Below are 15038 nucleotides of genomic sequence, written 5' to 3'. Positions count from 1 at the left end.
CTGCATTCATGGTCAAAATTAGATGGTTACGAAAAAACATGAATGCAGTGAGCAGTTCCTATCAATTCTGTATGCCCTTAGAACTAACAAATACATTAAAAAACATTCCCCCTTTTCCGTCTCCACCCATTTAGTATATTTTCTTATTTTCTTTAAAGTTTTTTATTTAAGAAAAGGCTTTTCTGCTAAATTTTAGTGTCTTTATATACCATGGACTGATAAAAGGAATAATAATGTAAGTCCTTTTTCACTTGATTTTTTTTAATTTTTAAATTATCTGATTTGATGATGATAAACTTCTTTCTCAGCTTTTTCTTTTAATATCATTTGAGTTGCCTTAACTTGTTCAATATTATCAACACTACACATTTAAGCAACAATTTAAACATTTCTTCAGTACATAGATAGTTTGTCTTTCCTTGCTTTGGTCAATTGTATACATCAAACACAGGATGAAAATGAATATATGAAATGATGAAAATAATGTAATTTGATGTCTGTGTTCTTAGTGTGGCTGATACTGGTCAACTCTGTCCAAAAGACTTTCAGAATATCCAGGGGAGTAATATCTGAAAAGACAGAAGCAAATTATTAGGCGTATTGTAGTAGAATTTTATTACTTACAAAAAAAATTATACTAATTGATAAGCCTAAATATCATATATGATTTTGTGTCATTTGCATCTTTAAGTGTCTATATTAACATATGGTTAAAATGTATATTAGCATTTATGTAAAGAGGTTTTTTTTTCATCTTGCTAATGGCGAGATACAGCTTTTTCTATTACAGGCCCTGTTTTTCTAATGAATTCACTCCATTTAATTTTTATTATAATGTTGGTTTTTTTTGGTGTATTTTATTTTGTCACAACTATTTTTTTCAAGGATTCAGTTATATTTCTTCCTGAACTTTTAAATGTTGAAAACTAAATTAAATATTCTGAAACTTTAGGTATATATGAAGTCTAACACCATGTTGTTGATCTCACTGTTGCTTTAGTATAGAGAAAACTGTAAAAAAACTGTTTCTATGCTTTGACTTTTGTTTAACTTCAATGAAGTGAATATATTACATATACTTATTTATCAAGTTCACAATTGAATGTATTAACATGATACTTACTTTACAATTTCTTCTGGATAACAATTATTGATTGTGTTAACATATTCAGCCAGTGCCGATCCTGGCTCAGCTTTAATTTCTTGTACTTTCTTAAGTCCTCCACTTGTGACAAATAATTTCCTAGCTTTAGAATCATGTGGTAATACTTTACTAAACTGTCCGACAACATGTTTCAGTATATTTGGTGGAGCATCGTGCAGTAATGGTTCCAGTGCTGGTAAATGTACACATTTTTGGAGAATGTTTTTCAGTGCTTTTTTGCTCTGCAATGATAAAAAATATGAATTCATTAAATACATATAAATTGTTGATACTTTAATTTGTATCTTATGAGTTTTGATTATATTTCTTTTATTTAACTGAAAGACAAAGAACAAAAGAAAAATGTATATACCCTTTTAAGGAACTGCACAAATGTAAGAAATCAGATAAATCCTTATTGTTTTCCGCTTGGATGTTTTAACCTGATTTCCTGTTGACCAGAAGTTTATTTTGTTTTGTTCTGTTATATTTTTATATATTTATAACTAAAACAGGTTTCAGCTTGAATATTACAATAACTTGAAGGTTTTTTCAGAATATTTCATAAAACTTTAAGTATGAAATATTGTAAAAAGAGTGAGTAATTACAAAATGACACATGTATATATATAAAGCAAACATTCAAAACCAAAGTTAACTTAATCATAACACAAACTCCTAATATTCAGGAAAAAAAAAACAAATACCACAATTTGAGATAAAAGATAAAAATAATTACCTTTGTCTGTAGGTCTTCTGATGCATCTGCTCTTAAATAACATTGTAACAATTTAGGTAATACATTAGCATGTGCTACTGCCTTGGCATGTTCAGGTGTGTGTCGTCCAATCTGTCCTAATGCCCAGGCTGCTGCTGCCTGTATATGGTCCTCTGGTTCCTCAGATAGTGCTATAGCTAGCTGTGTTACTCCCTAAAATAAAGTTGTTAAAGGTAAAGTTGAGTTTGAGTGTTTCTTTTGAAAATATTCAAAGCCTACTAATACTACTAATCATCTTAAATTTTGCCTTTCACTCAAATTGAATCTGAATTAATTGACTTGTTGGTTTTTTTTGCAACTTGGAGTATGATAAAAAATAAATATTTTCATGAAATTCCAAAACTTATATTTTTTTATCCTTGAAGAATTCTTTTACATTTTTTTAAAGATGGTACATAACACTACAGGGAGACAACTCTTATCATTATTTGAAGAAAATTAAACAATTAAGCCAATTTTTTTTTGTTATGATGTTTGGTACCACCGTAAATAAAATTTTAGATTTTTATTATAATATAAAAGACATACCTTTGAAACAATAACTGCTCTGGCTAGATTTTCTGAATGTGCTGCTACATAACCTAACATCATGATTCCTGGTAATCGAACATTTCCTTTAGATTCTCCCACATAATCAACAACAGCTGCAACTCCTCCAGCATTCACAATCAACTGGGCAAGCTAGGAAATAAATATATAAATAAATTAAAGGGAGATAATTTGGAATTTTTTCTAGAAAAGACAATCTGACAACCAGTTTGACTAATTACAAATTCTGAGTTCCATTCAGATACATAGAATTTGACTATAGATATCCTCAGAGGATAGTGTACACATTTTAATGGTGTAATTTTTCTTTTGACTTTTCTCTTTTTTTTTTCTTTTTTTTTTAGAAATTTGATGTTGATGGCTGAATTTGATGTTAATCGCTGAGCATGAGAGTGTTTGATTCTTTTAAAATTCGTCTGGATTTATTTTGATACTTGGTGTAGAAATTGTTATTGAAGACTTAGTCAACCTTTTTGCCTTCCAGAGTTTGATAGCGTAGTTTGGTTGCTGTCTCATCAACACAATCCCTACATCCTACATCTATTTGCCTTTATATTACTGGGTTATTGAAGTTCATCTTTACACCCTTTGGCCTGAATTAATTTTACTGCTCCAATTTGTACATAAAAATATTTTGTACTAACCTCTGGTGTGTGTTTAGCAATTTCTCTAATCAGTGTTGCAACATTTTTCTTAACATATTCATCAGGATCTTTTAGACATGTCAGTACTGCTGGGAAGATTTCTGCCTCGACAACCATTTCAGCTAAGTCTACTGAGTGTTTAGATATCTGACTAAGAGCTGAGAATACTTGTCTCTGTCAAATAAAAAATAAACTTCCATTAGAAAATGACATCATATAATGTACAATAACAAAGTCGACATTTCTTTTACTGTACAACCAAATTATTTGTTGTAAATAGAAAGTAGGTGTAGTTTGTTTATGTGGTTTATAAGTGTTTCTTGTTTTACGTTTTTTATATAGATTAGACTGTTGGTTTCCCTGTTTGAATGGTTTTACAGTAGTTATTTTTCGGGGCCCTAATATAGCTTGCTGTTCCGTGTGCACCAAACTAAGACTCCTTTTTGAAGACCATACCTTGATTTATAATGGTTAACTTTTATAAATTGTATCTTGGATGGAGAGTTGTCTCATTGGCACTCATACCACATCTTCCTATATCTATCTTTATGTATGAAATATCTTGAAAAATTTCAAACAACTTCAAATGTACCCCAACTGCAAAGGATGCCCAATCCTTTTCCCCCTTTTTCTTTTGGATATTTTTCATCTCAGATTTATATACATGAGTAATGCTTTTCTGAAAGTCAACCCACACTTTTACTGAGTTAAGGGCATTCTTTTAAATGAACCTTGAATTAAAAGTTTAAAAATCTTTTTCACAATCATACCTTGAGTTTAGCATCAGGGTTCAGGATCATTTGAGCCAAATGTGCAATAGCTCCAGCATCCACTACAGTTTGAGCCAGCTCTGGAGAGTGTTTACAGATGTCACTAAGAGCTGAAGCAGCAATTCTCTTCAGAGAAAGCTCAGGTTCTTGTATACATAGAACCAATAGAGGAACAGCACCAGCATCAACTACTGCCTGGGCAAGTTCTGAAATAGTTATAGTATACTGTTAAAAGAAATCTTTATATTCCATCTTTTTGTTCTACATAAATATACATGAAGGAAAGATAACCTAAATAATAGACGTTATTCACATTTAATGATCAGGGATACAATAACATTGAACACTCGTTTATCAAAGATTTTATGGACATGGTAGTTGGTACAGATAATTTCATTTTAAAAGAGACTAAAATGTACAATGTAAGTGTATTTTTCAACCAATATCAATTTCTTGTTATATTCACTTAAGTTGATAATAAATATGATTTATGGGTTGTTGCTGCTGCGAGGTAATGCTACAAATATATGTATATTTTATGTGTATGTAACCTACCAGCATTATGTCTAGCAATATAACCTAATGCCCAGGCTGCAGCCTCTTTCACACCAGGATCAAACTCTTCTAAACAAATAACTAAGGCATCAAGTGCTCCTGAATCTACCACAGATTGAGCTAGCTGTGGTGAATGTTTGGCTACAGCTCTTAATACAAATGCAGCTGCTTTCTTGTAAAATCTCTGCAAAAAAATAAACAAAAGAATAATTTTAAAATCATGATTGCCCATTTCTAACTAGATATCATTGAGATGGGAGCCATCTCTGTGGGCCCCGCTGTGAATAATGTGCATTAAAAAATTGCATCTTTACCATAGGACATGGGTTTGTCAACTGAAATCAAAGTTTTTGACCTTGACCTTTGACCTATGAAGTTGTAAATAAATTATGACACACCCTTTGGTGTTGGTTTATAAACATGTCAAGTATAAACTTTGAAATGATAAAGGTTCTCAAGATATAGAGCGGACACGATCTTTACCATAGGACATGGGGTTGTCAACTGAAACCAAAGTTTTTGACCTTGACCTTTGACCTAGGAAGTTGCACATAAATTATGACACACCCTTTGGTGTTGGTTTATATACATGTCAAGTATAAACTTTGAAATGATAACGGTTCTCAAGATATAGAGCGGACACAATCTTTACCATAGGACATGGGGTTGTCAACTGAAACCAAAGTTTTTGACCTTGACCTTTGACCTAGGAAGTTTTACATACATCATGACACACCCTCTGGTGTTGGTTAAAATGGATGTCAAGTATAAACTTTGAAATCTTAACGGTTCTCAAGATATAGAGCGGACACGATCTTCACCACAGGACACAGGGTTGTCAACTGAAATCAAAGTTTTTGACCTTGACCTTTGACCTAGGAAGTTTTACATACATCATGACACACCCTCTGGTGTTGGTTAAAATGGATGTCAAGTATAAACTTTGAAATCATAACGGTTCTCAAGATATAGAGCGGACACAAAGTTAAAGTGTTACGGACGGACGGACAGACGGACGGACGGACGGACGGACGGAGACGGACAGACAGACTGATCACTATAGGGCGACCCGCCTTAGTCCGCGGGGCCCTAATTATACAAAATTGGATTTATAATGACGGCAGCCATTTTGACCATTCCAAAGTCAGGTGCACAACTTCACATGCTGGTGCACATTGTGGTATACTTCCATCAACGTTGGTCAACTCAATTCCAAGAAACTGCGTGGACAAAATGTGTGGAAGAAGAATAAGGAAAAAAAGAATCGATGAATAACAATACGTCACCCCAACTCCGTTGAGGGTGCCATAATAACTACAAACTGGACAGTTAACACTTAGCTTCCACTCCTGAATTTATTTTTTCGTGGGATTTCTACAGACTACATTGTATATACATGTACTAACAATGCATATGGATATGTCATCAAGATTCTCACCTTTTAAGCATTGCAGTTGTACAATTTCTAGTACAAATAATACTAAACTGTAAAAATTAAAAAGTTTGCAACATACACTGACATAGTAAAATTCTAATAAAAAAAAACTGATGGGACTTTTAAATGAAAAGACCATATTTATATAAAATTGGAATCAGGTACAAAAAAAGCCAACAAATTGTATATCATAAAAAAAAATCTTGTACCCTTACACACTCAGAACATTGATATATATTGCTCAAATACAAATGCTTTATATTTCCTTCTATTTCATCTGATACTCCCCTGAAATTTCAACTTACATTTTGTTCAGCAAGAGAATAGACCAACTGTGGAAGAATGTCTCCTTTGACTACTGCTTCTGCAAGGTCATCATTGTAATTGGCAAGTCTACCAAGGGCCAGTGCAGCAGTTTGTTGGATTGTGGGTACGATGTCCAACAAAAGAGGTCGCAGTAGTGACATGACACCTGCATTTTGTAATGTCTCAATATTCTGTGGGCGACTTGCAAGTTCAGCAACAGTCTGTACAAATTGTGTTCTTGCTTTCTGATACTGCTCAAACACTGAAATTAACAATTCAAAGATATGTCACATGCGTAAGCTTTTAAATAGCAGTTAACCATCTGGGTAACCTTAACAACTTGCAATTGGTTCCCTGGACAACAGTGACCATTCAGTTAGAATATCCCTATTAGTCAATGTATATGAAATCTCTTTCCAAAGATCAGACATTTGTTTCCCCATCTTATGTTTCAATAATTATTAGTGTCATCCAAATAAAATAATGACATGAAATATACCTGTCATATAATATAAAAGAGGTTCTCATACATTTTGTAAATGTACATCTGATGATACAGGTGCATCAAATTTGCACACTTCACGTCTCTTGCCTGCATTTAATATTTGGGGTGGACATTGTTTCATCAAAATCTACCATATTCGTTTTACCCTTGAAGTGAACTGTATTGCTATTTATTAATTTATTTATTCAAAGTAAGATGTCGGTTGCTGATAAAAGTATTTTGAATTTTTTTCAAGATAAAAAAACCAATATAAGATTGATATGGAGACGGAGTCCCCAATTACGGTAGAGAAATCAATAAAAAAAAAAAAAAAAAAAATTGGGAAAATTTCCCGAATTTTTCATTCTACTAATGAACTCAAAATCGTTAACTTTTTTTTCAGATCTACTTCCTGTTCCGGTTTTCTCCGCTTTTGCGCAGATATCTGTCTTGTTTGCATGAGACTTTGAAAAAATTATAATTATCAGTCTAGTAAAATATAAGATTGGATCTCAATACAAATTCAATTTTAATAATTGTTTGATATGAAAAAACGTTAACGTGACGGTACCCAAATTGCACCTATTTTGACAGTTTTTTCATCTACGTTTTTTTATGATAAAGACAAAAATGTCCATTCTGTGTTTATTTTGTAACCGTATCCTTCTTTATTATAAAGGTACACTAATTTGATTTTTATTCCAAATGGAATCATAGAAAAATTGGTCTAAACTGACCTCCAAACCATCAATGATTCTGAAATGAGGAGTACCCAAATTGCATCCATGCTTAAATTCACATCGTCAAAAGTCTAATAACAGAGCTTTTGTTTAATTTCTTCAAATATTTTGAACAATTGGATATTAGTCCATGCTTACTCTTCATTATTTTTTAAATGGATACTTGTAACATATTGTATTTGCTCATTTTAAAAAGATGACGTTTTGATGATGTCGCAAGGCGACGTTTCAGTACATTTTGCTTTTTCAGTAAATACTTCATCTGTTGATAAATACTGTGAACGTTTTGTGCATATCTAAATAGTTTTACCTATGTTGAAAGATGTGCCTAGTATCAAATCATAAAAATACAAATTTTTTAGTCTCTATGAAATCTTGTAAGATTTTCGCTGCTCGTTTTGCTAAATAGGTGCAATTTGGGTACTCAGTGCAATTTGGGTACCGTTACATCGAATATGACGTCATAACTTAAGAACGTCACAGTTAATTCCCTAACAACAGAATCAAAATCGGGAACGCTACGTACGGTATTTCGGTTTCTTTTATCAACGTGATTGAATTAAAAAAATAATACATACAGACTTCGTCCCCATTCACAGGTTATGCCTGCCTCATATTAAGTAAGTACAAATGTAAGTAAGTATTAAGTACATTTTATTTAGAGTCGGCATATATATACATAATAACAGACAAAACATGAGCTCTGGTGAGCTCCTCTTTAACCCACTATCACATAAAAATCATGCAGCATCATGCAAATACTCCCAAATAAAAATGAAAAAAACATGCAATATAATGTCAATGAAAGCAAATCTATTTTGTTACCAAATATTTCATAAACATTTACCTTGCAACACTTGTCTTTGACTCATTTTGTCTTTAGTTGTTTTCACTTAATAGCTTTTTTCCAATCTGAATAACCTGTTCGTGTGTTTTGATGTTAGCCAAGCTGTTTCCCTTGATTACTTTGTATGTTGTCAAGGATGTATGGCAACAAAAGAGATTCGCAGTAAATACACCAACGAATTTGGTTGGACAATAATAAATGAATTTTATTAATCTGAAATTCCATATAAAAACAAATATCATTTGATTTAAAATTACCTCTCGATATTTTATTTTAACTCTTTATAATGATTTTCTCATATTTTGTATACACATTCTATGCAGTACATCAAGATGTCTGCGCTCAGTCGCTTTCGGCCTGGCCTGTCGTTTAACAACTTGTTTGCTCTTACACAGGTAGATTTGTCTTTTTTTTTAAACATTAAACATATGGCAAATTAATGAACAGATAAAAATTGTACACACTTATTAATTTTCAATGGCAACATTAGTGTTTATAGAATATTCTTAGAGTGATGGTGCCGAATGTGGGTCAGTTCGCACCCAGAGTTGTTACGCCCCGGATTCGTGTTCGTGAACTCTGAACTGTTATATGAGGCAGGCATTACCTGTGAATGGGGACGAAGTCTGTTATGATTTTTTTTTTGTAACTAAAATATTTGTTAAGAAAAACGGAAATACCGTAACGTTTCCGATTTTGGTTCTGTTGTTAGGGATTTTACTTGTGACGTTATTTAAGTTATGACGTCATGTTCAGTGTAAACAAAGAAACGCGATCATCAGGTCACGTTAATTCATATCAAAGACATTTGAAGAATTATTAAAAATGTAATTGGTATTGTGTTCCTTGATTTCCTATTTAACTAGACAACTCAAAGTTTCATGACAACATCCGGAAAAAGGATTCTGTGCAAATGGGGGAATTCAAAACACGACATAAAAAAGTTTGAACGATTTTTAGTTCATAAGTACAATGAAATTTCAGGAAATTTTCCTGATTTTTTTTTTTTTTTTTTTTTTTTGAATTTTCTACTGTAATTGGGGATTTCGTCCCCATATAAATATTTATGAATGCTTTGAAAGTTACAATATAACAATATCAATTGTGTAACACTGATATAGGTAATTTGTACCAGTAAATTAAAGACCGGATTATATGTGGACGAAGTCCCCTATTACGGTAGAAAAAAAAATTGGGAAAATTTCCAGAATTTTTCAATATACTAATGAACTGAAAATCGTTGAAACGTTTTTTTTCAGACTTTTTCAAATCCCCTCATTTGCGCAGAAATTTACTTCCTTTTCTGGTCTTGTTTGGATGAGAGTTTGAATAAAATATATATTTATCAGCCTAGTAAAATATGAGATTGGCACTCAAAACCTATTCATTTTTAATAATTGTTTGATATGAATAAAACTTTACCTGATGAAAGCGTTTGTTTGTTTTCGTTGAATATGACGTCACAACTTAAATAACGTCACAACTAAATCCCTAACAACAGAACCAAAATTGGAAAAGTTACAGTATTTCCATTTGAAGAAAGAAAAAATATCATACAGACTTCGTCCCCATTAATAGGTAATACCTGCCTCATATTAATTTATAAGGTTTTGTTTGACAGGTTGAATACACCTTATCGCTATTTGGAAATCTGTCCTGCATGAACTTTTGATGTCTTATATCAATCACTTTTCCATTGTTGCGTCAAATATTTTCTATTATGACGTCAAAATTTTATGGCACATTTGTGATGTCCACTAAATGACTAATAGGGATAAGGTGTATGAAACTAGTTCAAATAATACTTCGTAGGAAGGCATCACAGAAATAAAAATTAAATAGCCTTTCAGGACATCATAATTGTTTGGAATAGAAGGAAACATGCTGATAGCAATAATTATTTATTTCAACTTCGACTTTCTGCTTTTGTGTAAACAATGATCAGTGTATTAGAAAACAAATCGAATAATAGAAATTTTGAGTTACTTCCCTGTTTTACCAAGTTTTTCAAGTAAACCTCCTCTAAATAATGAAAATGTGTAAAAAAATAAAAAAAATAAATGAGATACAAAAATTAAATGAAGAATAGTATAAGAAGAGTAAAAAAATGTTTAGTTATTCACTTTGGATGTGAAATTTCATAGCATTTATCTCTTATAAAAAGAAGCAATGAAACAAAAATTATATTTTTGTGAATACTCAGAATTCATTTCTATTTTCAATGATTTTGGCAAGTAGTGATATCAAAAAATTTTAGAGTGCGAGGTTAAATATGTTACACAAAATTATATTTCTCAAAATAAACTTATTACAGTTACATTTTTTTTTCAAATAAAAGATACTTTTTTCTTTTCACTTACTGAAAAATATGTAGTTTTCAAAATTCTCATGGATTTATTGAAATTAATTTTTCTCCAAAAACTATAGAATCTTGAGGGGTTTAGCAATTGGTAATTAGAAAAAATAACCCAACAATTAAAGAAAGAAAAGGGACATCTTTTAGCTGTTTATAAAAGAGCAAATCTCCATCACAGGTTTATTTTATACAATGTACATGTAGTATTGATACAATATTGTATACTGGTTCTTAGTCAAACTAAATCTAAGGAAAAAAACGACAACTTCAAGCTATTTAAAAATAAATGAATGTGCTGGCTTTTTTTATATTAAATGATTTTTTGAAACTCTTTATTTTAATTGACAGGTATCCCAACACAGATGCAATAGTAAAAATACAGACCAACATCCTGAAACTCCCAAATATGGAGAATATGATAATCCTCCCAAAAAAGGTGCTATTTATGACAAAAAGCCATTTCCCATTGAATTAGAAGCAGGGAAGAAATATTCATGGTGTACTTGTGGTTGGAGTAAATCTCAGGTGAGTAGTTAAGATATCTCTGTAAGTTAACAGATCATGGAATACCACAATACTTCAAACAACTGCAGTAAAACTACTAAGAAAATACCACAATACTTCAAACTACTGCAGTAAAACTACTAAGAAAATACCACAATACTTCGAACAACTGCAGTAAAACTACTAAGAAAATACCACAATACTTCAAACAACTGCAGTAAAACTACTAAGAAAATACCACAAAATATCAAAAATACACTTCAAAATGCAAAAAATAGATACAGAAATATATATTATTTTCTTATTCGTGCCCTCAAACGCAAATAAAGTATTTATGAACAAAAACTCAAACACATATCTATGGGAAACAGCTCGCCTAGACAAGTGCAGCAAAGTTTTATTATCAAATAATTCAACTGTCCTCAAATCACCTTGCCAGCACACTTTGACCGCTGCAGCAAACATGTCTTACAAACATATCTACAATGAAAAATAATGAAATAGAATCTTTCATATCACAAAACCATAATTTCGTAATGTTCTTTTTAACATCTGCAGAAAAATATAATGCGTTTACAATATTATAAGCTTATACGAAACATGTACACAGAGGGGGAGAGGGGAAACTTCACTGCACTAAGACTGAGGTTCGATTGGTCAAGCTATGAAAATGTATTTTTAATGTTAACTTCTACCATGAATGACCAGTCCATGCTATCATACAAAGAACTTTAAACTCTTAACTTCGTTAAGGTGACTTATAGTTATGCTAAAATAAATTAAATATTATTGTAAACATAAACACATGTTCCCAATATAACAACAAACCCATGTGCTATCAATAGTTAATAAATACATTTATATTGTAATTTAAAAAAAATGTAGAGTTACCTCCCCTAGAGTATTAGCAAACATAAAGCCAAATATAGCTAATTTTAAAGATATTTTTGTTGGGTATTTAATTGCATTCTTTTTTATGAATACCCCATAATAATTCTGAATATTAAATTATTCAATTCAGCCCCCCCCCCCCCCCCGGATATGCCTATGACTAGTACGCAATAACAATTTTTATTGAAACATGATTCTTTCTTACAACATCTTGCATGTGTCTTATAGTGATTAAATTACTCTTACAATGAAATAGGCACTTTGGTTGATATTTGTACTATAAATTTATTATTTGTTTTATTTTTATTTACTTTACACCCCTAGCCGAGTTTCATAACTGTTCAGCAGCCACAGGAGTTTGAAATAAAACATAGCAACACAGTCAAACAATGTTTATGTGTTAAAAGTTGTTAAATGATGTTTTCCTGGATAATAAACAATGATATAGAATAAAAAAGCAATACAATTGCTTATAATTACTTAATCCACTTTATTTGAACATTGGTGGATATTTGTCTTATTGGCAATCATACCACATCTCCTTATTTTTATATTTAATGTTTGTTTGCATATTTATCATGAATGTATTCTTACTGATAATAATTTCTATTCCAGCCATTCTGTGATGGATCGCATAAAGAAATCTTAAGAATGACAAATCCAAGAGCAAAAGTTGTCAACTTTAAACCTACCCGCTTTGAAGTGACAGAAAGTAAGAAGTATTGGCTTTGTATGTGTAAACAAACAAATAACAGACCGTTCTGTGATGGAAGTCATTTAAGTGAGGAAGTCCAGAAGAAAATGACATATAGCTGATTAATGAAATTATAGGGAAATTTGTATACATTTGTTTTTCATTATATTTTTTACTTATTTTTTTTGTAAATGTCATGGTTGTCTAGGCCAAAAGAAACTGATGATGTATTTAATTTAAATGATTAAAAATATAAATAAAAACATTTCTTGGATATTTACTATAGCAATTTAAAAAAAAAAGCTGTTAGGAATTTAAATTTAAACTAGTATGGACTGAGCATGTGGTTCAATTAATCTCATATGAAGGTGGAAAGAAAAAGACTGGATCATTACCCTTGGCTAATAAAGATGGCAGAACCAACAAATATTTCTGGTTTAAAAGCACAGAAATTTAATTTAGATTTTTTGTTTTCATTGAAGTTCTATATGTAGTAATTTTCATTTTAAGAACATGATGATCAGTCAGCTGTTTATCCCTTATTATACCCTTGTAAGATGTTGTTGACTATTTTGCTATATATATCAAGAGGATTTGACTTATAAGCTGCTAAAAAAAGTTTCTTATCAATACACAGCCCACAAAAGGATGGATGCACAGTGTATAACAATATTCAACTCTTCTTTGGAGCAGAGAATTTATTATGAGCCATGTTGAAATTGTTAAATAAGTAATGAATGTAAGGTGGGATAAAACTATTTCTGATTCCTTCAGATGCTACATGTATAAAGTCATGCGTCTTATATTTATTAAGTTTATATAAGTCTGGAAAACTTGATAATTGTAGTATGAATTGGCACCACTTTCCACTCAGTAATAATCAATCACAACGATAGGGAACCAACGCCTAGAAAATCTTCAATACAATAGAATCCCTAAAGTGGATATCATACTTCTGTTAGTCAAGGCACTCATGACCACTCTATATATATAGATTGTTTTTTTCCTGTTTGAATGGGTTTACACTAGTCATTGTAGGGACCTTTATAGCTTGTTGTTTGGTATGAGCCAGAGATCCATTGAAGGCTGTACTTTGACCTTTAATTGATTACTTTTACACATTGTGAGTTTGTGACTTGGATGAGGAGATGTTTCATTGGCACCACTTATATCACATCTTCTAATGTATATTATGTCAAGGAGATGTGCTTATATAGAATAGGTTATCTGTCTTCAAAAAGCATGTCATTGTGCAATGTCGAAAGTGTCTTAAGTATTTACAGGATGTAGGGTCATAAGCGTTTATCATTGTATAACAATACATATATATATAATTATGTGTTAATTTATGAAAAACAAAGTCAATGTTAATACTAATAAAGGTGTCTTATTGCAATATTGAATTGACAACCTTTGAAAATATGTGTATTGAAATGAAAGATAAGTTTATAGGGTCTATCTCGTTTTGAGGATTCTTAAACAATATCACTGTAACCATTAGGATGTGATATACTATTTGTAATGATACTAATACAGCAACAGTGAAACTTCAAAACCAAATATTTGTATCTATGAAAGTATTTAGTAAACTTTGTAAGTAATATTTGGTCCCAAAATGAAATCTCTGACTTAATATGATTTACCAGTTTTACACAGATACGGGTCATTTCATGTGTGAACATTTTGAACACTGATAGCAATGCTGGACTAGACCTAGTTACAGAGATCTCTGTTGGGTAAAACACATTGTCAAAAAGTTTTAGAAGTGCATAACTGTGCTCTTAAACCAATAAGTCTGAATCTTAAAATTCATTTGAAGCAAAACTAATTTTTTTGTGAAAGGTTTTGATTTTTTCAGTTTTAGTTTAAAAAAAATGTCCGAATCTTAAAATTCATTTGAAGCAATACCAATTTTTTTGTGAAGGGTTTTGATTTTTTCAGTTTTAGTTTAAAAAAATGTAAACTTGGTATAAAATGTATGTTAATCAAGGATGAGTACATGCATCTTGATGAAAATGTATTATGTGGAAGCCATAACTGTTATCTTCCCAAAACGAGATAGAATGTAACAAACTAGTCTGATGGTAACAATTGAATATGGATAAAAAAAGAGATGTGGCCTCATGTCAATGAAACTTACAGCAAAAAAATAAGAAATTCATCAATAGAGCAACCTCTTATCTTTAATGGACTTTTCTATACATTATTTCAAGCTCTAAAGAAACAAAAAAAGAACAGCATATCTTGTCTATTTATTTTATGAAGAAAGCAGATATTGGGTATGCTGAAAATCAAACGAGACATCTACATACGAAACACAAAGAATATAGAGGCTTGTATA

At 31.2% G+C, this 15038-nt stretch overlaps 2 protein-coding genes across 2 annotated transcripts; one reads left to right on the top strand and one right to left on the bottom strand.

Moving 5' to 3' along the window:
* Positions 1–243: 243 nt before the first annotated feature.
* On the bottom strand, positions 244–8399 carry LOC143062861 (sperm-associated antigen 6). Its single transcript, XM_076234678.1, has 9 exons — positions 8253–8399; positions 6181–6443; positions 4441–4624; positions 3886–4091; positions 3116–3289; positions 2451–2603; positions 1884–2075; positions 1124–1386; positions 244–569 (listed from the first exon to the last, which is right to left on the bottom strand). The coding sequence occupies exons 1-9, from the start codon at positions 8275–8277 to the stop codon at positions 506–508; spliced, it is 1524 nt and encodes a 507-aa protein (XP_076090793.1). The 5' UTR covers positions 8278–8399; the 3' UTR covers positions 244–505.
* A 122-nt stretch (positions 8400–8521) lies between these two features.
* LOC143062862 (uncharacterized) lies at positions 8522–12960 on the top strand. The gene is made up of 3 exons (XM_076234679.1): positions 8522–8647; positions 10957–11133; positions 12619–12960. The coding sequence occupies exons 1-3, from the start codon at positions 8570–8572 to the stop codon at positions 12817–12819; spliced, it is 456 nt and encodes a 151-aa protein (XP_076090794.1). The 5' UTR covers positions 8522–8569; the 3' UTR covers positions 12820–12960.
* Positions 12961–15038: the final 2078 nt, after the last annotated feature.

The sequence above is a fragment of the Mytilus galloprovincialis genome, chromosome 2 (genome assembly GCF_965363235.1).
Source record: "Mytilus galloprovincialis chromosome 2, xbMytGall1.hap1.1, whole genome shotgun sequence".
Lineage (NCBI taxonomy): Eukaryota > Metazoa > Mollusca > Bivalvia > Mytilida > Mytilidae > Mytilus > Mytilus galloprovincialis.
Note: the sequence above shows the minus strand (reverse complement) of the source record. Positions and strands in the feature narration are given on the sequence as shown.

Coding starts and splice junctions, on each gene's coding strand:
- LOC143062861 (XM_076234678.1), bottom strand. CDS start 8,277: ATGAGTCAAAGACAAGTGTTGCAAG. Junction 2,604..3,115: donor TTGCTAAACACACACCAGAG/GTTAGTACAAAA, acceptor TTTATTTCCTAG/CTTGCCCAGTTGATTGTGAA. Junction 1,387..1,883: donor CAGAAGACCTACAGACAAAG/GTAATTATTTTT, acceptor TTATCATTGCAG/AGCAAAAAAGCACTGAAAAA.
- LOC143062862 (XM_076234679.1), top strand. CDS start 8,570: ATGCAGTACATCAAGATGTCTGCGCTCAGTCGCTTTCGGCCTGGCCTG. Junction 8,648..10,956: donor ACTTGTTTGCTCTTACACAG/GTAGATTTGTCT, acceptor TTTAATTGACAG/GTATCCCAACACAGATGCAA. Junction 11,134..12,618: donor GTGGTTGGAGTAAATCTCAG/GTGAGTAGTTAA, acceptor TTTCTATTCCAG/CCATTCTGTGATGGATCGCA.